The 22,954-nt window shown below is 44.1% G+C and overlaps 1 protein-coding gene across 2 annotated transcripts in view; it reads left to right on the top strand.

Moving 5' to 3' along the window:
• Positions 1 to 3,378: 3,378 nt before the first annotated feature.
• TRIM67 (tripartite motif containing 67) overlaps positions 3,379 to 22,954 on the top strand; it is a 417,173-nt gene continuing 397,597 nt past the window's right edge. The window contains exon 1 of one of the 2 annotated variants that reach the window (XM_069235025.1): positions 3,379 to 4,616. In XM_069235025.1, the coding sequence (XP_069091126.1) occupies positions 3,690 to 4,616 (927 nt within the window). In that variant the 5' untranslated portion in view covers positions 3,379 to 3,689. The remainder of the gene's footprint in view (positions 4,617 to 22,954) is intronic. The other variant, XM_069235026.1, reaches the window with a different exon arrangement.

The following is a 22,954-nucleotide window of genomic DNA, read 5'->3' as shown; positions in this document are numbered from 1 at the left end:
TGCAGAATGTATGAGTTAATTAGCACTTGGGAGGATGGTCCTAATTCATTTTGCCAGCCGTGCAGGCAAAACAGTGGCTGGGCAGAATGAGGTTTAGATCATTGCATAGCCTACTTGACTGTTATGCAGGCAGACCCAGAACATTGTTGTATATGTAATTATTGTCATCATGCAGTCAGTGCATTGTGAATGTGTCTGCTGCCACTACCATTCAGGTAATGCATCTTGACTCCTTTGATTTTTTCTGTTTTTTTGTTGCACACAGGTTGAACTGTCCTTCCTGTCCACTATAATTTCATTTTGACCTAGCTTCTCAAGATGGATCTAGGTGGTTAGAGACATCACAGAGTGTACCATGATCTGTATCCTGGTCCCTCCCAGGTGGGTAAACTTAATTTGTGAGTTCACCGGCAGATGCACAATGTCATATGGACACTGGGCTGGTTATTAGAGTTACAGGGACTGGCCCTCCTGGGATCTACAGTTATGTTACTCCAAGTCCTATACACAGTATACATAGATCATCCTCTCAGGTGAGTACACTTCCATTGAAGGTTGACAAACAAGGATGCACACTGGGCACTGTTTGGATTTGGGGAGATAGATAGAGCCTCCTGGACCTTAGCAGTCATGTCATTCCCTGTACTTCATCCACTTGTTCAATGTCAACACCCCACCCGCTACCCCAAAAGAGATGTACACTCCATGTGTGATTTCTCAAATAAGGGTATATTTGCAAGTGTACACTAGAATGGTGTATGGAGTGATGGTAAGGGAGCCTCCTGTGAGTTGCGGCCTTGTAACTCCCTGTATTACACACACTATATTGATGATTTCCTCCTAGGTGTGTACACTTCAATGATGATGACGCAGTTTTATTGTCTGCAGTTAGGGGAGCATTGCCTGCTGTGAATTGCAGTCCTTTCACTCTCACTGCTCCACAATACCTGACAAATGCCAACTCCCCCAGTGAGTACACATCTTGTGAGATTTTAAATACTGTTGTCTTCAGGGAAGGGGACACTGTTCTAGTGCTTGTAGTGGCAGTGCCAGTGCCTCTTGGCCTTATCAGTCCTGTCAGTGCCTGTACTTCACACACACTATACAGATGTCGGCGTCTCAGGTGGGTACACTCCAATTGGGAGATGACAAACAAGGTAATTTTGAGTAGGATACACGTTCTGGTTTTTGGAATTGTAGAACAGTGCCTGCTAGGAATTGTAACGCTGTCAATCCCTGTACTAGACACAATATACAGAGATGTTGTTCCCCCAGGTGTGTCTACTTCAGATGTGGGATGCCAGATGGGGGTCTATTGACAGGTAGACACTGGGCTGGTGAGTGCGGGTGACAGTGAAGGTGGCAAAAGGTGAGCAGTGAGGATGCAAGACAATATATTTTGGTTTTATTTTTGTGTTGTGACTTACCAGACTCCACTGCGCCAGCCATTCCTGTCAAGCCCTCAGGATGACCAAGACCTTCTCCTCCAAGGATTTAAGTTGTAGGGGAAGAGGGGGGGACCACTGCCAGTCTTCAGGACATGCAGTTGGTGCCAGGCTGCCATGGTACAGATCTTCCCCGTGACGTAGTTCCACCTCTTCCTGTTGTTGTCCCTTGTGTGTGGGGTAGGACCTACAGAATTCACTCTGTCTACTATCCTTTGCCACATTTCCATTTTCCTGGCGATAGTAGTGTGTTGGACCTGGGTTCCAAATAAATGTGTCTCTACTCTTATGATTTCACCCACTGTGACTCTTAACTCATCATCACTGAAACAGGGATTTTTCTGGGATGACATGATGGGGATAAAAAAAAGTAAGTGGTAACAGGTGACGTGACTTAATGGGGTTGGGAAGTGCAAATGGATGTGATTGGAAATGGGAATGTGGTGAGGGTGTAGGATATGTGCTTAAGGAAAGTTGTGGAGGTGCCTAATCTATGGTTTGGTAATTTTTGGATGTGCTCTGGCTTGGGTATTTGGCGTTGTAGATGCAAATGATTGTGGTTTGTGAAGGGGTGTGTTTTATTGTGTTCTTTGCAGGTGTGTTGGGTGAGGCAATGTGTGTCAGCTGTGTTGTTTTCAAATCCATCCAATGTGGTGTTGTGTATTACTTTGTTGACAGTGAACCGCTGTGGTTTGGACCACCATTAGCGGACCACAATGGGTGTCCGTCGCTATGACTTTTGACTTGTAATGCATTTGGTGGTTGGTTGACGGGCTGTTGGTGCTGGTGGTCAGACTGCCTACTTCCCGCCCTCAACTGTATGGCCATGTGGCTTTTTTGACTTGCTTCTGGCGGGTCTGCCTGTGTAACTTGTAATATGACAATCTGTATGAGCACCAACATGGCAGTGTTTTGGTGGCCTCCACTGTGGCAGTCTGGTGGACCGACCACCAAACTCGTAACAAGGCCCTAAATTTTGTCTGAAACACTAACAAACGATGGGTATAGAGTGTGGAAGTTTTACATATACCCTGCAATTTCAGAAAAGTCCAGTGTTAATTTATTTCCAAGCAGTCTCTGCCTGGGGCTAGACTCGTACTCCTAGTTGCTGCACATCCCCCTACTGGCGAATACTACGCGGTGCTTCTCTTTCTAGGAAGAAACATCCCGATCACCCACTACTTCCAAATATCAATTTGCATAATGCACTAATGATGTAAAAACTCTGCTGCGTTGTTTTGCCTCCAATCGTGTTTTTACCTTCATCTTGAGGAAGGCATTTTTTGCAGATCACATGCTATGTTGGCGACAATCTCGATGCGCTTTTTATCTTCAGTTTGAACTAGAGGATCAATGCTGCATTTGACATTTTATTTTTAAATGTTTTTAAACGTTTAACCACGATGCACTTCATCACAGACTTGAAAATTATTTTCCGTACTGTAAAGAAATCTCCAGAAAGCCACAATGAAGTGTAAAAAAATGAAACCACACGTCATTTGTTCTTTTTTCTCTGTGCTGCCCTAGCGTGTTTTGCCCATAGAAAAAATATTGTAATTCGTAGTGACACTGTTGTTGTTCATATTATTATTATTATAATTTACGAAAAAGAGCAGAAAAAAGCAATTTGTGTTAATTAATTTAACATTTTCATCGTCAGCCTTTCGTCGAATCGAGGAAAAAAGCAGAGCAGGATATGTACAAATGTTATTCCACTACCCTGTTGGTACATACAATGAAGAAAGCCTTAAGCGTACAAATAGGAGTCCTTGTTTTATGTATCGGTCGTGTGTGTGGTCCAAAATCTGCTTTAAAATAAATAAATAATGCACAAACAAGTCTGTCTTTTGCTAGCGTGGCCAGCATTTGCAGAGCTCAGGCGTTCATTCATTTGCTGGAGGCACGTCTCCCCCACCTTCTCTCCTCCTCCCAGGATTCCCTTGCCGTGGAGGGGAAATGACAACAGCTTCCCCTGATCTCAGCAGCAGAGCGTGAAATAAATCTGGGCATCGCCGGGAATGAACCTGTGCATTCCTGGGGACTCGCAGCCCTGGGCCCGGTGCACCTCGGCGGCAGGAGGGGATCCCTCAAGGTCTGCCCAGCAGCAGCCACGGAGATAGCCTCGGCGTCGCTGTCCAGCCGGCGGTGGTGCTGAAATCCCGGCCGTAGCTATGGCAGCTGCGGGTCAGTGAGGGGCGCAGGGGGCTCGCAGGCTGCCCCCCGCAGCCGCCGGCCGCCTCGGCCATGGAGGAGGAGCTGAAGTGCCCGGTGTGCGGCTCGCTCTTCCGGGAGCCGCTGATCCTGCCCTGCTCGCACAATGTCTGCCTCCAGTGCGCCCGCACCATCGTGGTGCAGACCCCGGAGAGCGAGCAGCCGCACCCGCTGCCGCCGCCGCCGCCCGCCCCGGGCGCCGCGCACGCCCGCCCCCCCGGCATGCTGCTGCTGGCCGCCGCCGCCGGGGGCTCCTCCACCTCCTCGGGCGAGTACGACTTCCCGGACCCGGCCTCGGACAAGCTGAGCCTGCACAGCGAGACGGACAGCGGCTACGGCTCCTACACGCCCAGCCTCAAGTCGCCCAACGGGGTGAGGGTGCTGCCGCCCGCCCCGGCCTCGCTGTCCTGCAGGCGAGGTGGCGGGGGCACGGCGTGCTCCTCGTCCATCACCTGCCCGCAGTGCCACCGCAGCGCCTCCCTGGACGAGCGCGGGCTGCGGGGCTTCCAGCGCAACCGGCTGCTGGAGGCCATCGTGCACCGCTACCAGCAGCAGGGGCAGCCGACCCGCAGCGCCCCGGCCCCGCCGCCGCCCCGCAAGTGCCAGCTGTGCGACAGCGGCAGCGCCCCCGCCGAGGCGGCCGTGCGCTGCGAGCAGTGCGACGTGCTGTACTGCGGGCCCTGCCAGCGGAAGTGCCACCCGGCCCGCGGGCCCTTCGCCAAGCACCGGCTCCTGCCCCCCGGCCCGGCGGAGGACGGGCCTCCGGCGGCGGCACCCAGAGCCCCCGCGGCCGGACCGGCCACCGCCCGCAAGTTCCCCACCTGCGCCGAGCACGAGCTGGAAAACTACAGCATGTACTGCGTGACCTGCCGCGGGCCGGTGTGCTACCAGTGCCTGCAGGAGGGCCGCCACGGGCAGCACGAGCTCAAGGCGCTCGGCCTGATGTGGAAGCAGCACAAGGTAAGACGGATGCTCTGAGGGGCCGCGCTGCACTGATCTGTGCAGAGAGCACAACCTACTACATTTGTAGTGAGGGTCCCGCGGCGGCGAAGGATACCTGGCAACTTCGTATTATGTTCAGAGTATTTGTACAGTGCACTCCTACTAGAGGCATGGCACCACAGGGCTACCGCGTTCTGTGCCCCATTTACTTACAATTTTGCAATTTTTACAGACCTTTTGTTTTTGAGTTTGGTTAGTGACTAAGGATTTCTCCAAAGCATTACTGAACAATGGCTTAGATTCACTGTCTGGTATTGATAAATGGGAACACTAAAATGTATCTGATCTAATCAGTGATTGCATTGTAATATAAGCACTGATGCACGTTCCAAGAAGCATTGGCGGTGTTTTTGCTTTAACATGTGGTTTAACGCTTGTCCATTGCCCTGCCTAAGCAGATTGTTCTTAATGCTAACCTCATTATACAGTTATATAGCTTTGAAAGAGATGTGCTATGTTTAACGTGCACTGAATAGTTGTAAGATGTATGATGATGTGCCCAGGATATAATGTTGTACTGCCCACGGTTTGCCAACTTTAGGGATTTGGTGCTGTCTGATGCGCGTTCCCTTCTTGGAAGGTCTGTTTAAAAGGTTCTGCTGGAGTAGAACGAATTTTAAGTATATCTGGATATAACTGAGTATGCCACAGAAAACACAAAGTTCAAGGGGTAGGTTTTCCTTTCTAAACCATGATCATTTGATAATTAGCCCTAGTTGAATCGGTTGAATAAAACCAAAACTTGATTCCCCAAAATGCACTTGTTTGTTAAATGAAAGTAGAGGTTATAGAGATTCTGTAGTTTGGCGGATGAATGGAATATTCTGTGACAAACTGCCTTTTTTGAAGGTGCATCTTGGCCTATTACACTTGTAATACTTTGAACGGGACACCCACCACGTTTAGATGGAGTATCCATTCTATGGAACCCTAAATATGGTCCATAGTCTCTTTTGTGACCAAAATATTAATCTGTCTACAACTTTCCATCTGAAAAAGGTGAACAAACATCATTTCAGGATGGAAATTTCATATTTGATAACAAAAGTTTAACTTTAAAAATAAGGGCACCTGAAAGTTCCTTGGAAATAACTTCTGGTGTCACAGTGAGTTGTGTTTTTGTATCAGTAATTAAGTGTTGTCTGGTGCTTTAAGTTGTTCATTAGGGATTTCCCCTGGTTCGAGGCCTATATACCTTGGCTGCTGTTGGCACAATTGCTTGACAGATTATGGATTGGAATTTTCGCCATAGCCGGTTTTAATTTGGAGAACCCACTTAACAAAATCAGTTCTGAAAAACGTTTTGGGACTAATTGGGCACTTTGACGGATATGCTATTGAGCTGCATGTGAACAAACAATAACACAAACTTTACCAACAGGTTAGAAAAATAGGTAAAAATTTGATACAAAATGTGAATCGTTATTCAAAAATCAAGACTAAGGGCAAATCGCTGGGGACAGGTTCTGTTGTTTTTAAGTTGCCCTGCAGAAATATATACTTTGTATGCAAGCTTTGTTTTGAAATGTAGTAGAGTATGCTCACTTTCATTGGTTATCTGTACAGTTGACATAATGTGCAGTACTGGTTGGGGAGAATCAGGAGAAGGTGCTATGTGGTCGTAGTACCGCCCATGGGAGTAGGCCGTTTTTTCTCTTGCACATCACTGTAATGTGTTCCCTTTTTCAAAATTTGCATCAGTTCACTGATAGCAGCCGTCCTAATCTTTAGAAGTGTGGAAAAAACATTTTTTACAGCTAAATAAAGCTAAATCGATAAGAAACAAGCAGTTGTTTTCTAATCTGATTCTTCTTTGAACCAAGCTGTCCTCAGATATTTGTTTCCATCTCTCATGCCTCTTCCTTTCCTCCCTGTTAAAGTGAGGGTCCAGGTACTTGGAGGCCTCATTTCTTGCCTTCCTAATGTGAGTGTCAACCAACCATGTCTGCTGCTAAAGTGCTGTTTTGAAAGAATGACTTGATTAGTGCACAGTATTCTTTGGCAGTGCATTGTGAGGGTCACCACTAACCTGGCCCCCACCATTGTAGCCCTATCATCAGTCGAGATTCTTCTGAATAAAGGCCATGTTGCAGCTCACTCCCGCGCCAAGTTGCATTCTGTGAAAGCAGCCGAGCGAAACGGAAGGTAACAAACCAAAACATGACAACAAATAATGCATGACAACATTATTTATCATACAACGTGATGTTGCATATCACAACACAGGACGTCCCATGACTTGCATATCAGCAGCGATCAACAGGCGGATGTTTATCAGGAGGCCCCAGCTGACATTAAATGACACCAAGAGCGATGCTCAAGCAGTCTCTGACATTACTCAGATCCTCGAGGTGGACAGCGCCCACCCTGTGGGTAGCTACCTATCTGCAATGTTAAGTAGTCTATGACCATCCTATGAGGCTCCCTTTCCTGAAGCTGATCCAGTGGACCAGCAGTGGATGAAGATAGACTTTTTTGGTGACATACAAAATATGCCAAGCCACACCTATCAGTCCGAAACCCCTAGACCCCCCCATCATCACAATAAGCAGCTGTTGTCTTGTCTCCTCCCCTCACCTCCCAAAGTAGTATCTTCTTTCCAAATATGGCAGTTTTATTTACCTGGCATGCTGCCGCCGTCTGAGTGTCACTCAGTACCACCGATAATACATATGCTTATGTGATAATGTTTATTAACTAGTGACTTGCCACCCAGTGCCCCCACCCTCTGCTGTTATCTACACTTCCTCAGCACGCTGCACTTGTTCTTTCACTAAAAGCTGGGAAACGCACGCATAGTGCTTTATAGTAGCATGGCTGGCACGTCTATAATCCATAACAATTTACTGCGCGAGATTACAAAAAAGTGTCAGAAAAAAGGACTTTTTATTAGGGAATCCACAAACAGTAAAATACTATTTAGCACTGACCACGGAAAATTCTTTCTCTATTTCTGTATTACAGCTGTTTCACATAGAGCCAGGGATGTCAAACAGGAGTTGTCAGTAGTAGCAGCTGACACCAATGGCTAACCCTTGGTACCTCCGGAAATACCCTTGATAAACCTAACTCTGTTCACTCACCTTTAGCAAGTTGATATACAGTTTAATGCATAACAGCTACTGAATTAGTGACATGAGAATAACGCTTGCAATAAAAAGTTTTAAATATGGAAATATTTGACCAGTCAGCAGATTTGAGAATGTCGTCCAGAGTTGCACCAGTTTAAAAGACCTTAGATGCCATTGCACCTCTAACGGAATGAGTTAAAAAAACGGAGGTGTCAATGCGTGCCAACATCATGGTCCACTCGATCCAGCAAGCCAAGGTAGGGGAAGAAACAAGTTTATAAATGCTGAGTTGAAGAGGATGTTCTCAAATCTCTTGTTTTAGCAATATATTCACGTAAACAATTTCCCACACAAGGTTTAAGTGGAAGAGGAAAGTAAGGATAGAAAACAGACATTGAGGGCCTGATTGAGATATTGGCAGAGGGGAATACTCTGTCAGAAACGTGACGGATATCCCGTCCGCTGTATTACAACCCCATAATGGCCTGTGGAGATCATAATATGGCAAATGGGATATCTGTCATGTTTGTGATGAAGTAACCCATCTGCCAACATCTAAATCAGGTCCTAAGTTTGTTTTTGTTCTTCTGCAAACCTGTAGATATACCCAATGGGGTATATTGAACCGAAGAGACATCCAGCTCTTTGACATCAGACAGACATTTTAAAGAAATGACAGTTAGCCTTGCAGACAGAAATTTCAGTGAAAAAGATCAATTGTGAAGCCAATAGAGAAAAAAATTCAGATTAACATTAACATCTCACATTAGATAATAGTTGGTAAAGGAGGTTTTGAGAATCTTTCCACCTTTCAAAGACGGCATATCAAAGGACACTTACCCACCAGTGTACCACTCACTTGTAAATGCTCTGCTGATATTACTGACCTTTATGTATTGACTGCCCTATAAGCCTTTCCTTGGGAAGCTAAAGATACCAAAACATTTCCCTTTAAAGTTATATCTGTTGAAAAGGGATCTGCATCCTTGTCCATGCACCAGCTATTCTAGACCTTCCAGGCTGATATGTATGCTTTTGTTATTCTGGGAGCCCAAGATTGGCAAATTTGCTGCGCAGCTTCCGCAAAAATTCCTGCATTTTTTAAGCTGACCTGAAACCGTCCATGCTATCAAGGAGAGGGACTCATTGAGAATCACTTTGTGAAGTAACCCTTGTGGGTTCTGGAGCAGAGCTGGAAAGGATGAAAGCAGCATCTGCAGATCTGCTGATAGTTCTAGACCTTCGTGAACCAGGTTTGACCCTGTTAGATTGGAGTGATCAATAGTAAGGCAGCTTTTTGGCATGTAATTTGGAGAGGAATTAAGATATCATTACTGAAAGGGGAAAAGCATTATATATCTGGAGAGACCAATCTTGAAGTACAGCGTCTATTGCAAGGCCTGAGGATCTGGTTTCAATCTGTAATAAGAAGGAAGTTGGGTATTTAAATGAGAAGCAAAGAGGTCTATTGAAAAAGGACCAAATTTGGAAAAAAAGTTTTTGGAATATTGCAGGGTGAAGACACCAGTCCCTTGCATCATGAAGATCCCTGGAGCACTAGTCTACTATTTCATTTCAAACACGCTGTCATAAGAACCCAGGCGGTTAGCTGTGTTCAGCACTGGAACACCTTTGGTCAGCTGAGTGCTTCAGAAATGTTTCACTCATTCATTAACTCGTTTATTAATTTTGAAGAGACAAACTCTTTCAAAGACCCCAGCAGCTTGGAATACTTAAACCTTAGTTAAATCAGGGACAAGATGGCACCATGGGGTACCAAGATGGCAGCCTCCAGGCAGTGCTTCAGTACCTGCTCTTGGCCCTAAACCTATCCCGTTTTATCCTTTATGAAGCCGCCCTTCCATCCTTGAAGCAGATGTGGTGAATAATTTGCAGCTATTGCTTTCATTCTCATACTTTCCCTTTGCTCTGTACAGAGAACTGCAGTTGTCCTTTTGATCAACCCTCTTACTGTCCTCATCCTTCATCTAAGCTGTGTGTGCCATGTGGATTAAGGGACTCAAATACGACCCCGAAATGAAGACCACAATATCAGTTTGAGGTTTAACTATATGCTTCTTATTGGAGTCCCTGAATAAATTCCAGTTTGCTGTGTGGAGCTCTTTATTGAGAAATTTGTGATTAGATCTCTTTGCTACCTCTGAATTCTCTACACTCTTCGTGATTGAGCATGCACATAGAATGTGTGCAGCCTTCCCCTTACTGGTTACACTCCAAGAGCTAAAATTCTTTGACTCCTTAATCATGGAAACTAAGACTGAGTTCTTCAAAAGGCAATAGAGAAAGCACAAGTGCCATGGCAAGCGTCTAAGGGACTTGCTTCTTTGTTATCATATCAAGCGCGCAGTCTACTAGAAAAACATTCCTTACTGGAAAGTCTAAACTCTGAGACCATACTATCAAATATGTGGTGCCAACTGCACATTAGGTTGCTCCACAAATTCTGAGTCCATCCTTAATTTCATTGACCATGCTTTCTTTGCCTAATTCAAACCCCAGATGCCGAGACAGCAACTGCGGTGCCCACATAATCACGATGGCTCTGCGACAGAATGCATTGATTGGGTATACATCTCTTTACTTCTAAACTTGACTGTGCATTTGCTGCCTTGCTCACTATTCATAGTCACTCACCTCATAATAAGTAGTATCTCCAATCATTGTTACAATCGTGTATATTCATTATGGTCTAATGTTAATGTTTTTTCTATTTTGGAGCACATGAAGATGGTATCCTCTTAAGTTATCATTTTACCTATGGCATGCATGTTTGAAAGTTAATGTCACTGTCAACTGGCAGTTTTGAATTGGTGTTGTGGGACTGGTTATTGAGTGTTTTTTATAGGATTTGCGTAATAATGCTTCTGTGTGGTCAATCACTCAAACTATCCTAGGGCTATGTTTCCGAGAAGGTTCACTGCCCCACTGTCTTCTCTGGCACCCCATGAAGTGCACACTGGGGCGGTGCACCCTATTACAGCAAGTGTGCTGGTCATCACGGAGGCACAAGCTCTCATGCACTATGAACAGGGCATGATTAAAAGGTGGACCAACTGTTTGAAGCCATCGGTCTGCCTTTCACTGCTGATGGAGACCTGGCCTCACTTTCAAAGGGATGAAGGGATCCCCCCCCCCCCCCACAGGCGAGTGTAGTGAGTCACTGCCCACGTTTCCCCCCTAAACGAGTTGCCTGTGGGGGCCCACTGATTGTGCGATACCTCCTTTGTCCTCACACTCAGTGTCCCCCTTGCCCTTTCCCCGCATCTGCAGTATGGCTCAAGTGCAAGGGATTAGTGTTCCGTCATTGTATGCGTCCCAGCCCCTTTGTAATTCAGGATCCACCGCTTGGGATCACCCTGCCGCACACACTGCACCGGCAGAATATATATTACAGAAGGGGCCGCCTAAACGTCTGTGGCCCTTTCTGTAATACCAAGGTGCCCACAGGGTGCAAACAATGGGCGCAAACACCCATTAGGTCCCAGGGCACTATATATGAAATGACCCCTATTGTTTTTCTGATCTAGGTTATGATGGTTCTCCTAAGTCATCGCATCACATATGCATTGAAAAAACCCAGGGAACCACCGTGAAGCTGCCAAAGTGGAACGTTGGGGACCATTCCGCTGGCATAGAAACATGGAAAATCTTGGAAAATATCTGAATCGTGATACTATTAGTATAGCAATGTCATCTTTGACTTGCAATGTGGATGCCACTGGCATTATCCGTTTCCTCTATGCATTCTAGAAGCTCGATGACACCGATTCACGAAAATCACAGATGAATGCCAAAAGTAGTTACTGATTCCTAGAAGACGTGTAATTAATCACGCAGATGCTTTCACACTGACAAACCGGTAAGCCCTCAGTTTAGACTTTTTCTAAGTTCACAAACATGTACTGAGCGTGCAGACCCACCTCGCAGGCTCATTCTTTGTCTGAGTTGGGGATTTCCGCACCACTCTACATCTCATTGACAGGTACAAATGCAGACGGCACTGAGTTTCTAATCTGCCCCTATTATATCAGTTTAGGATTTGTTGTAATTTGCTGGACGCCCAGAGGAATGCTTATGCGAACACTGCACATGGTACTTGTAATTCAGCCACACATGATGCAGTGTCCTTTGTCAGTATGAGTTTGGTTACTGATCATCATAGTCACTCACTTGCCAGTGTGGACCGTAGCTGGTCTCTCACCCACAGTGACCCATAATGACCCTTGCCCTGGACTGAACACTGCAGGTGGCACTTTAAGGTCGACTACTCTGCTACATCCCATTTCAGCCAAGCTCTGTTTAATGGAATTCTGATCTTCAGAATGCATTTTGAGATTTGTAACCAGTCTGAAAAGGTTCTATTTACTGCAGATATAAGAGCGAGAGTTTGATGCTATCCTTGGTATAAAGGATCAAAATAATGGTTATGAATCAGGATGTTAACAAAATGTTTGTCCATTAATATTAAATGTTTGACTCCTTATGTTGCACAATTCTCAGTGCTTTCAAAACCCAGAACTTTCACAGATACACTGTTAATTCAGAGATATTCGATAATTCTGTAAAATGCAGTCTTCATATAATGGAGGGCCTTCTCAGTCCGATTTTCTCGGCTTCATCTAATTAGTCCACAAGCACAACAATGCATTTAGTTAATGACGGCCCCAGATCACTTTGCTAATTTTTCCATCCATTGCTTTTTTCTAATTAGCGCCCTCTTCTACAAAGTGTTTAGGTATCTTCTTAAACAAAGCCTGAGCATTCTAATCACGATTCGGGCTCTTTGTTACCTATAACTTGTAAGGACAGATTAAAAAATCATCTACATGTACATACTGTGTTTGTTACAAAACAGTATATATAAGTACATTAAATGCGTTACTCTTCGTTTTATCAAATACAGATAGGACAGTACAGTATTTCACTTACAGGTTTAATTAACATTTCCTTGTTTAAAAAAACAGCGTTTCATGCTTCTACACAAAAATAAAACATATTACAAACAATGCACAATGAGTAACACATGATCATGTTCAGTATTGTCATCTCTGGATACGGTGTAATTTGCAAGCCACCTAGCCTTCCTCTCGGATTTGACTGTCGAACGGCATTTTCTCTTGATAACCCTCAACTTCCTCCTCTGCACATCTCCTTAATCTCGCATTATACATTGGCTCAGTGGAAATTTCAATAATGTTGGCATAATTAAGGATGTTTGGTGCTTTTTGTGAAAAGTAAATCATTGTTTTAAAAATAGACACAATATTGCATTTCACACTTAAACATAGCACTAATTGCTTGTTTCACATTTTTCATAACTTTCTCAAAATTTCAGGTAAATTACAGTACACCATATTATCCACATTTTACATATCCCTTATTACACAGTGCTTCTTTTTTTTTAATTGCTGCGCTCTAATTGCTTTCGTAGGAGCTCACTGCCTCCACTGCTGAATGCCAAGTTTGCGAATACAATGGCTGCCTAGTTCAGCCATTTTCTCTCTGCCACTGTTACCCTTTATATGAACTTCAATGATCCTATATTGTGTATCCGACTTTCAGATATGAATTTGAAACGGGTATGTAAGCTATAGTAAAATGTTTCCATTTGCTCAGCGGCGCCCCACAATACAGCCATACACACTGAGATGTGGGTAGTGTGATGTCTCATGACCTAGGGGCCAGATGTAGCAAATTGGCAATTTGCGACTTGCAAATTGCGAGTCCCCGCGACTCGCAATTTGCAAGTTGCAAATTGCGATGCAGTACGGTGTCTCAGACACCGACTGCGACTCGCTATGGGGTCACAATGACCCACCTCATGAATATTCATGAGGTGGGTCGCAAATTGCGGCCCCATAGCGAGTATAGGCACTCGCTAACATGGAGGCCTGCTGACGTCAGCAGACCTCCATGTTCGTGACCTGCTTTTAAATAAAGCAGTTTTTTTTTTTTAAGTGTAGCCCGTTTTCCTTACAGGAAAACGAGCTGCACTTAAAAAAACCGAAACCTTTTGTTTCAGTATTTTTTCTGGGCAGGGAGTGGTCCCTTGGACCACTCCCTGCCCTGAAAAAATATTTTTGGGTCCAGTCACAAACTGGAAGGGGTCCCATGGGGACCCCTTCCAATTTGCGAGTGGGTTACCATCCACTTGAAGTGGATGGTAACTGCGATGCCATTTAGCGGTCGTAAATGGTATTGCATCCCACTGCGACTCGCAAATAGGAAGGGAACACCCCTTCCTATTTGCGAGTCGGAAATGCATTTTGCGAGTCGGTTCCGACTCGCAAAATGCATTTCTGCATAGGAAACTGCGTTTTGCGACTCGCAAACGGCAAATTTTGCCGTTTGCGAGTCGCAAACAGTTTCCTGCATCTGGCCCTAAGGGCCTGATCTAGACGTGACTCTACTTGGGTACACTGAGGAATTTCCAGAAAATTCTCTGAAATTCTTTCTGAATCTACTACTGGTTGAAAGAGTTGTCTCAATTTCTTCGTGGAAGGGTCCTCATCTAATGTGAAATGGTCATTTGCATATACTCTGAATATTACTTGCTAAAATCTTTGTATTTCATTTCAAATGGTAATGTTGGAATGCTGGTATCATGTGTTATTATGGATGTGTTATTATTTTAGGTTGTACTGGATTTTATGTATTTTGAGTGGAGTATAGAATCTGGCTTAAGCCCCGGGATTTTGATTTAGCAATTAAAACGCATTTTAATTAAACTCAGTTTTAATTCAAAACATGTTTGAAACCAGACATGACAGTTCCTTGCTCAGCTGTGGTACTAAAGCACTTCAGATGCACTTTAGAGGCAAACGTATACGCGTTTTGATGAATTGTACCCATGAAATTGCTCTCACAGTCGAAATGCTTATGGTGTACGACTGCCCTAACTAGCGCACAGATATATATGCACGTCCTTGTGTTGTGACCTGGCAGCCATAGTGGTCCACATACCTCTGTACTCATCTTTACTTGGTAGTATGGCATGCCAGTACCATTCCTCGTTCTCTCTTCTCATGTAGTCTAGTTTGGAAATTACAACGATTACAAAATTCGATAGATGTGTGCATTCTGGGCCCGATTCACAAAGAATTACTCCTGGCTCACTTCTGAGTAACAGGAATACTTCAAGAGTAAGTCACACCTACTCCCAGCAATGCATTGTCATATTATTTGCTTTAGTCACTGACAAAAATAACACAGTCATTGAGCTGCAATTGATGCCATAGTACCCCCATGCTACTAAAATGTACTGTTGTTGTGGCTCCGGTGTGAAACGTTTTGTCCTAGGCTCACACAGCGGGGAGCTAACACAAATCACAATACATCCTCCACAAGTCGTTTGACCGTTTTCCGTTTCTTTGTCCCCTGTGAATGGCTCTCTTGAAATCTCCTTCGTGGGATGTAGCACACTAGAGCTAAATTATGGACTTCCTCCTCACACCACTTCACGACAGGTACACTACCTACCAATGCCCAGCCCAAGACAGCATAACAGCAAGTTTCTGTTCAGTTCTTTTTAAAATACCAATTCAAATTAAACTGGTTCTACCAAACAACTGTGCCCTTGTTTAGGCGGAATGTATGTTCATATTGTATATTCTGAAAATCCCTGTCAAGGGTACTCACCTTGTCTAAATCACCTCATCTACATTTTACACTTCATTGTCAAGTGTGTTTACCTTGCTGCCGTTTTACTGGGTCACCAATTACATTGCCAATGCCAGATTAAGGGAATGATTAAGGTTAAAGTCCAGCATCAGCGTTTGGGTCTGAGTTAGGATTAGAGTTTGTGTTGGGGCAGGATTAGGATTGGGATAAAGGGAAAGCAATGATCGTTTGGTATGGGCAACGATGAAAGCCAGGGTCAAGGTTACTGGCAAGGTTTGGGTTGAAGTTAGCATTAGGGACAAGAGATAAGCCAAAAAGTTTACCAGGATGAATAAACTGTAGTTTATAATACTAATTTTTGTATTTAAAGTAGGGTGATGATGTTGAGGTTGTTGGGTTTATATGACAATTTACGGGCAGGTTAGAGTAAGGATAAGTGTTAGGTTTAGGGTTAGGATTAGGGTTAGTGCGGGGGCTGGTGATGAGGCAAAGGCTACTGAGGTGTGATGCATAGAAGTAGTGGTAATTGTCCTACTGAAAGGAAACTTATGATTCTGTGGTTGCTGAGGTTACTAGACAACACAAAAGCAGACGACCTAATAGTTTGAGGTAGTGCTATATATTCCTATCAAGAGAGGTAGCACTACTGAAAGTTTATTACTCCTACTTGGGCTTCTATATATGCGGCATGCCCTGAAAAGTATTGACAAGCCTGCCCCCATGGCACAGAGACTGCAGCTGCCAAATACAACCTCCTGTTGACCTGGCCTGCCACAATGATTTGTCCAAGCGGTTCAGGTGAGGAGTTAGGGCGCCATCTGCGGTGTCATGCCGCTTCTGAAGACTCCACCCCAGTGACCCCAACAAGCATACCACCTGGAACTGCACGAGCTGCATCCCCTATGAATAAATAAATGGAGCCTAGGGGTGGAAGACCAAAGACTGCATTTTGAACTTGAAAGAGTAGTCGTGCTACGGTGACACCTTATGCTACAGATCCCGCAAACCGACTTGTGGTTGCCTGATATCGTGGTCGCTTGCTCAACTTGCAATTGCACCTGTTGTTGTTTGTGACCTGCTATTCCTGCTAGATACCCTAGAGATTAGAGGCATCATCGGAACTGGAAATATGGCATTAAATGTGACACAACACTTAGCTAGAACCATAGAGAACCATAGAGGGGATTATCGAGTCCTGTACTGAACCCACATTTGTCGGTTTAGTGTTATGTTTTGCCTTGGCTTGAAAATGCTTCTGTTTTAAAATAAAAACCACTGGGTTGCACAATGAATTAGTGGGTCGTTGTTTGCTGAGTTCTGTAGCTTTACTAGACCTCCTCCTCCCCATGCCATTGCATCCCTAAGCGGACTTTGACTGTTTGCCCTCTTTACTCTGATAGTAAAAGCATGTACTGGGCCCAGTTTGCTGAGCCCCAGGACACCCAATACAAATGATCCCAAACACATCAGTTGTGGCTCAGTAGCCCCCTGACTGCCAAGCGCCCTCTAAAAAGGCCTAACTGTCCCTTAATATTTGGTGGAGTTTCTATAGGATTGGAACAGAACCATCAGTGCCCAATGGCTGAATAGGAGAGAACTAGGCTGATTCAAGCTGTTCTTGCTGCTGAAGGCCTGGATGAATATTGAGTGGAGGAGAGTCAGAGATACCCAAAATATTCAGAATTCAAGCATTAGAAAAAATAGGCCACTTATGGCCTTTCACCACCATATGATATGCCAACTGTATACTAAGAAATGGTTAGAAGGAGATGTTACACGGAAGTGAAGAGTTCAATAACTGTGAACCTCAGTTAGGTCAAATGGCCGGCATGTGAGCATTGTTGATCTGGGCTCTAAATGAAATATCTAAGAGAGATGGGGATAAGTGCCATATTAAGACTGAGGAGAAGACTTTATTTGCAGAAACAAAGAACGACTGCCAAATAAGTTAGATGTCCTGTGATCTCACTGACAACTACTTTAATGCACAGACAGTAAGTCTGTAAGCTTTGAAGATGCTTTTCCTTGAGCATCTCTGGCTTTAATGCACATCAGGAAAGTATATTATTTATTTAATTGCATGTTATGTGATGTAGTCTCAGTGTAGTTTCCCAGCACATTTTATTTCCGTTGGATGCTGGAGCTTGCATTCTTGATTCGAGTGGTGGTATCCTGGATGCACCATCACTGGTCTTTTATAACACTGGCGATGTTGTCCTTTGAGGGCCATTTCAGGAACCTAACACCTCTATGCTTCTTCCATTGTTTGTTGCTGTGTCTCATCCCAAAGCCCCCATCAGGGTCTGTACCAGTGTTAGCACACTCTTACACTTTCCTCTCTCTTTCTGACATAGTCCTAGGATGCTGTGCATCCAGGTTAGCAAGGGATGGTTGAGTGCAGGGATACTGTGGGCCACATGGGGGAAGCTTACTGTGGGTGATATCCACTTGCATAATGCAAATGCTGCATCTGTACTTTCTTGGATCAAAATCCAGGATTTCTGAGTAGTGGTTGATGAGGTGTTGGGGGCCCTAAATACCACACAAGATGTAGGTCAGTAGGATGCTTAAAATAAGTTACTTTTTTCCCTTTTCTCATGGGGATTTAGTTGGTAGCAGTCATATCGTCATGCCTGTACAAATTTAACAGGTGTGACCTGGCTTCACAAATAGCGAATTTTGAGAAGATGTGAAAATATACAAAATGCTGCTCCTATTTCCTACTCAGGGCTGAGTGTGAAGTCTACTGTTTCTTCCTTGTGATGCAGCATTCTTTTAAAGAGCAGTGTCTTCTACTCTTTTCTAAATTGGAGAAGGGTTGTGGTGGTCCTAATGGATATGAGGATGTCATTCCAGATTCTGGGTGCATAGATGGTGACAGCTTGTTTCTTAAAGTTTTAAGTGTGGCTTGACCCTGATTTATCTGTAGGACTCGTTGTTACCAATTCTTTAAAAGCAGACCCTGGCTCTTGCAGAGGAGTATTTCTGTCTTATCTAACCCTGTTGGCCCTTAAGTGCACCTTCCTACCACACAGAGTACCTCCATTTCAATGCATGTGGGATTGTTTTCCATCACAAATGTACACCGAATTTTCAAACAACGAATTGTATATCTCATTGATGCATTGTGTACAGAAAATAATTGGATTTTGACTTATTTTCGACGGCAGCAGCCTTAATTATTTTAACATTTTAGTCACGACTCAAAATGTAAACCAGACCTATTGGCTTTGCATTTCTTAGTCTCCGGTCTGCGGGTGGTCTAAGTTCCACTCGTCAGCCGGGTAGTGAGGATGCTGGTCGTGCGGTTTTGCATATGATGCAGCTGGTGTTGAAGCTAGTAGGGGTCGTCAGGAGGAGCCTGTGGAGTTTTACCAGGGTGGGAGTGATGTGGACATAACTCTACATATAGCAGCAATTACGGAAAAACTACGACCACTTTTTCTGGAACTAGGGACACGTTGGATAGCTCGAAAAACTGCCTTTTGCGAAAATAATTTTAAGTATTATGTTCTACTGTTAACATGCTACCTTTGACAGCAATAAAACAGGAATTAAACACGATAATAAGATACACTTTGTGTTGACTCCACTCTTAGTGGGAATGTATTAAAATATATTGCCTCTAAAGCTCATTGTGCCACGTTTGCTCGCATTTTGGTAGAGACAAAGATGCGCTATTCATTGTGACATAACGTAATGTAGCATAACCTAAGATAGTGCATCGCAACACGATATAACAACAGGATATAACACAATGTATTGCGTACGACCGGCAATGAAGCATGCTAACATTTTGCAATAAGTCAATAAGAAGTCCATGAGGCTTTCGCAAAATGTTGCCTTTTAAATGGAATCAAGATAAATAAATTCCAATTTATGGTTTGAAACGTCAACACTTTCTTACTTTAAGAATTGCCGCAAGACTCATCTACACATCCTCCCAGTCCCTAATTCTCCCCACTGATTTTCTGTGTATTTCTATTTCTTAGTTATTTTGTGAAAATGTTTTTTTTAACTCGCTTTTTTTTGTAGAATGTTTCCCCCTTGGGTTCAACTTTTATTTTGCTTCCTGAACCAGCGGGTACAGAGTTCAATAAAAGGGTTATAGGATACCCGTACACTATATAGTAATGAGGGGGACAGTATCCTGTATCCCAGACACATCTCTCCCCCCTTCCCAGAATAAAAGAGCAAATGTAAAGTCGGAGACTCCAAGTTTAAATCTTCTTTATTTATGATATTAATACATTAAAGGCTTGACAAGACGAGCGTGGTAGTTGCGTGTCTTCCGTTCCTTCATCTCTCCTCTCCAACCACCTCGAATCCGAATTCACACACGTAACTACACACGTGCTAACACAATATTCTAAACACCTAAACACGTGCTATCTAACCACGCGCTAATACAATATATTAATAAACACTAATACAATATATTAATAAACCTGCATATCAACATAACAGCAAAGTGACTGGTAAATGGGTATGCTTTAGTTTCAACTAAAATATACTGACTGAAAAGTGTATTAGAGTAATATTGTTAGAGGCACTATACATGCAAGACAAATACGCAGTAACTCAAATTAACAGGGAAACATCAGGTATAATTAATGCTGATTAATTATGATAAAGTTGTAATGTTCTTAGAACACAACGGGGAACAGAAAAATATTAGCGAGGCGATTTCCAGGAATAAGTTAATAGCAGAAAGCTGTTCTGGAAACCCTTGGCTGTGTAAGGTGCTCAGGGAGATAAATACAATTCAGGCAGGCCTTCCATGCCTAATAGGGCATTCTTTTGCGGTTGCCATAGAGATTTTCTAATGACCTGTCTGAATTGACCAAAGCACGCAATTATGGCGGCAGGTACGATCACTGCCATTAAAAGAGAGCTAGTTCAGCCCCTTTAGAGTCTGCGTCCCCTCTTCATTTGATTCCCTGCCCCCCAAATACACCTCTCTCAGCAGAAACCAGCGCATCAACCACTCGCCCCTCCCTAACCGAATAATCAACACATATGTGTTTTCAAATGTATCATTCATTCAAAATGGCTGATTATATCTACGGAGATTACGTAACATAAACTGCAAGTACACTCACGCTTATTTTGCCATACATTGCGTATGTATGCTTCAATAACAGGCTGTGTTCATACCTTCTTAGCTGATTTCTTGAACGAATATTCATTTTTCCCAATACAGAGAAATAAAAGAAAAGAGACAAAAAGCCAGGTAAAACATGACAGAATCAAAATCTCCACACTTACACACACACGCACATACACTGTTAGAAATTGTGGTCTCTATTTAGCAGAGGTATGCACCACGTTCAAGTAGGGACCACAATCCTAGTGAGGGTAAGTCAAAAACACATCGTAAATTAGCCTTTGCTCACCCTTTGGTAACTTGGGCAGAGCAGGCAGGCTTATTTTAGAAGGCAATGTGTAAATGTTTTGTGCGATACACACGCAGCAATCATAATTAAGACATCGCAAAAATGACACCACTCAGGTGTGTTAAAAAATAGCGGTTGTTTATATGGGTAGATCAAGAACAAAACAACACAAATCCAATGAGTATTCACTTTTAAGAATTATCACATTAAGCGCACTGTGTATGGGGCTCGTTTTAGAGTCCTTATGGTTGTTCATGAAAAATACAGGTGTCCTCCGGTGAGAAGCGCAGTGCAGCCTGATTAGGGCGATTCCCAGAATAAAAGAGCAAAGTGACTGGTCCGGCCCGAGAAGAGAGTTCAAGTTGAGTTACCTTCAGAATGCATAGATCAGAAGGTTTGAGGCTGCTGAGGCCTTCATGGTTCAGGATGAACCACCACAGCCCTGGGTTGAGGACAATGTGATCTGAGCTGGGCCGGTGCGAGTGCACGCAGAAGAGTTGCACCTGAGCACAGCTTGCCGGGTGGAGAAGGCAAGGGTGTAACACACTTGGCAACCCAGGTGGCAGCCCACACTGAAGCTACTACAAAGTTCTGGTGAAATGGGGTGGCACATTGCTGGAAAGCTGCTCCAAAGTCCTTATGGGGTGAGCGACAGGCCTCAACAAAGCCGCACAGAAGACTTCTTGTGATGTATCTTGCTGAGATAAGCGGCAAGCTGCAACAAAGCTGCACTGAAATCTTGTTGATATGAGAGGCAGGCTGCAACAAAGCTGCACTGAAATCTTGTTGAGATGAGCGGCAGGCTGCAACATGGCCACACTGAGGTCTTTGATGTCCTGGAGACCTGTCTTAGAACCGGGGGCAAGTCGGCAAGCCCTTAGAGTCACTCCGGGATTGCTTGTTGATGCTTGGATTGCAGGACATAGTTCAGCGGGCAGCAGGGAAGCTCAGCAAGGCAGGGCAGCAGCTCTTTGAAACTGTCAGGCACAGCAAAATGGTGATCCTCCAACACAGCAGTCTTTACTCCAGCAGAGTTTCCTTGAGTCCAGAAGTGTATTGATTTGAGTGGGTCAGAGACCCAGTACTTATGCTAGAATGTGTCTTTGATGTGGGGGATGACTTCAAAACTTTTCTGTGAAGTGCACAGGGCCCCCATTTCATCTCAGCCTGGCTCCAGACTATCAGTGTGGATTCTGGTCACTACCCTTTGAAGTGTAAGTGTGAGCCCTTCCCAACCTCCACCCTAGGAAGACCAATAAGTATGCAGATGAACACAAATGCAGTTGAGTATCCTATGTTGTGGGTGTCTGGAGGGAACATGTGTAGGGGTCACCTAGTCCAGGCCAGACGTGCATTGGAGATACAAAAAAGAGGGATAGGGAGGTATTATGGTCCAGTGTATATCCTCCCAACAAAGCTATGAAAAATATATAATACACTGTTCCAATTAGAAAGAAGAGAACACATATGGGAGTCCTAAAATTTAGGAGCAAATAACCTCACACATCCAAGAAGATGTCATGCTTCATCATCGGTACAGCTCCTCGTCAGACCGGCGCTGCAATGTCTGACGGGCACCACCCCAAATGGGGGGGCTCTTTGCCAGAGATCTTTTACAATGATGGTGCCATGACCCCAGGATTGAGTAGGGAAAAGAAGGAGATCAAAACAGAAAATGATTAAAATTGGCTCTCAAAACCTCCAACGGGTAAATAATTTATTGAACCAGATGGAAGGTAGGGACCAAGATTAAAAAAAAGGTGTAGTCAAACGAGTGAAACAGAGATAATGATCAATCACTGTATAGAAAAATGAATGGGAGGGAGGTCGGACAATTTTCAAACCAACCCTTGTTCATGGGTCAACATGTTTCGCATCCTAGTGGCCCATAAGGGTACATTGATGCTTCGTCAGGACCTAGTTGACTATCTATATCTCCTAATCATAGAGGACAAGTGTGTGTCTTCTTAATCAAGGTACAGAGGTTACAGGTTACAGGTAACCAAAAAAATTTGTGAGACAAGTATCCAATCACTTACTGGACCAATGGTCAGGCGCAAGTTTAAGTCTAAATAAGGAAGCTCAACAGCATCAACATGAAAACATAACAGTATATGATTGTCATTATCAAGTCAAGTCTCATAAATCGGAATACAACAGAGCAATAAAGGTGTAAACCAATTTGGTT

The sequence above is a fragment of the Pleurodeles waltl genome, chromosome 5, assembly GCF_031143425.1.
Source record: "Pleurodeles waltl isolate 20211129_DDA chromosome 5, aPleWal1.hap1.20221129, whole genome shotgun sequence".
NCBI classification, from domain to species: domain Eukaryota; kingdom Metazoa; phylum Chordata; class Amphibia; order Caudata; family Salamandridae; genus Pleurodeles; species Pleurodeles waltl.
This window is presented reverse-complemented; position numbering and strand designations above follow the sequence as displayed.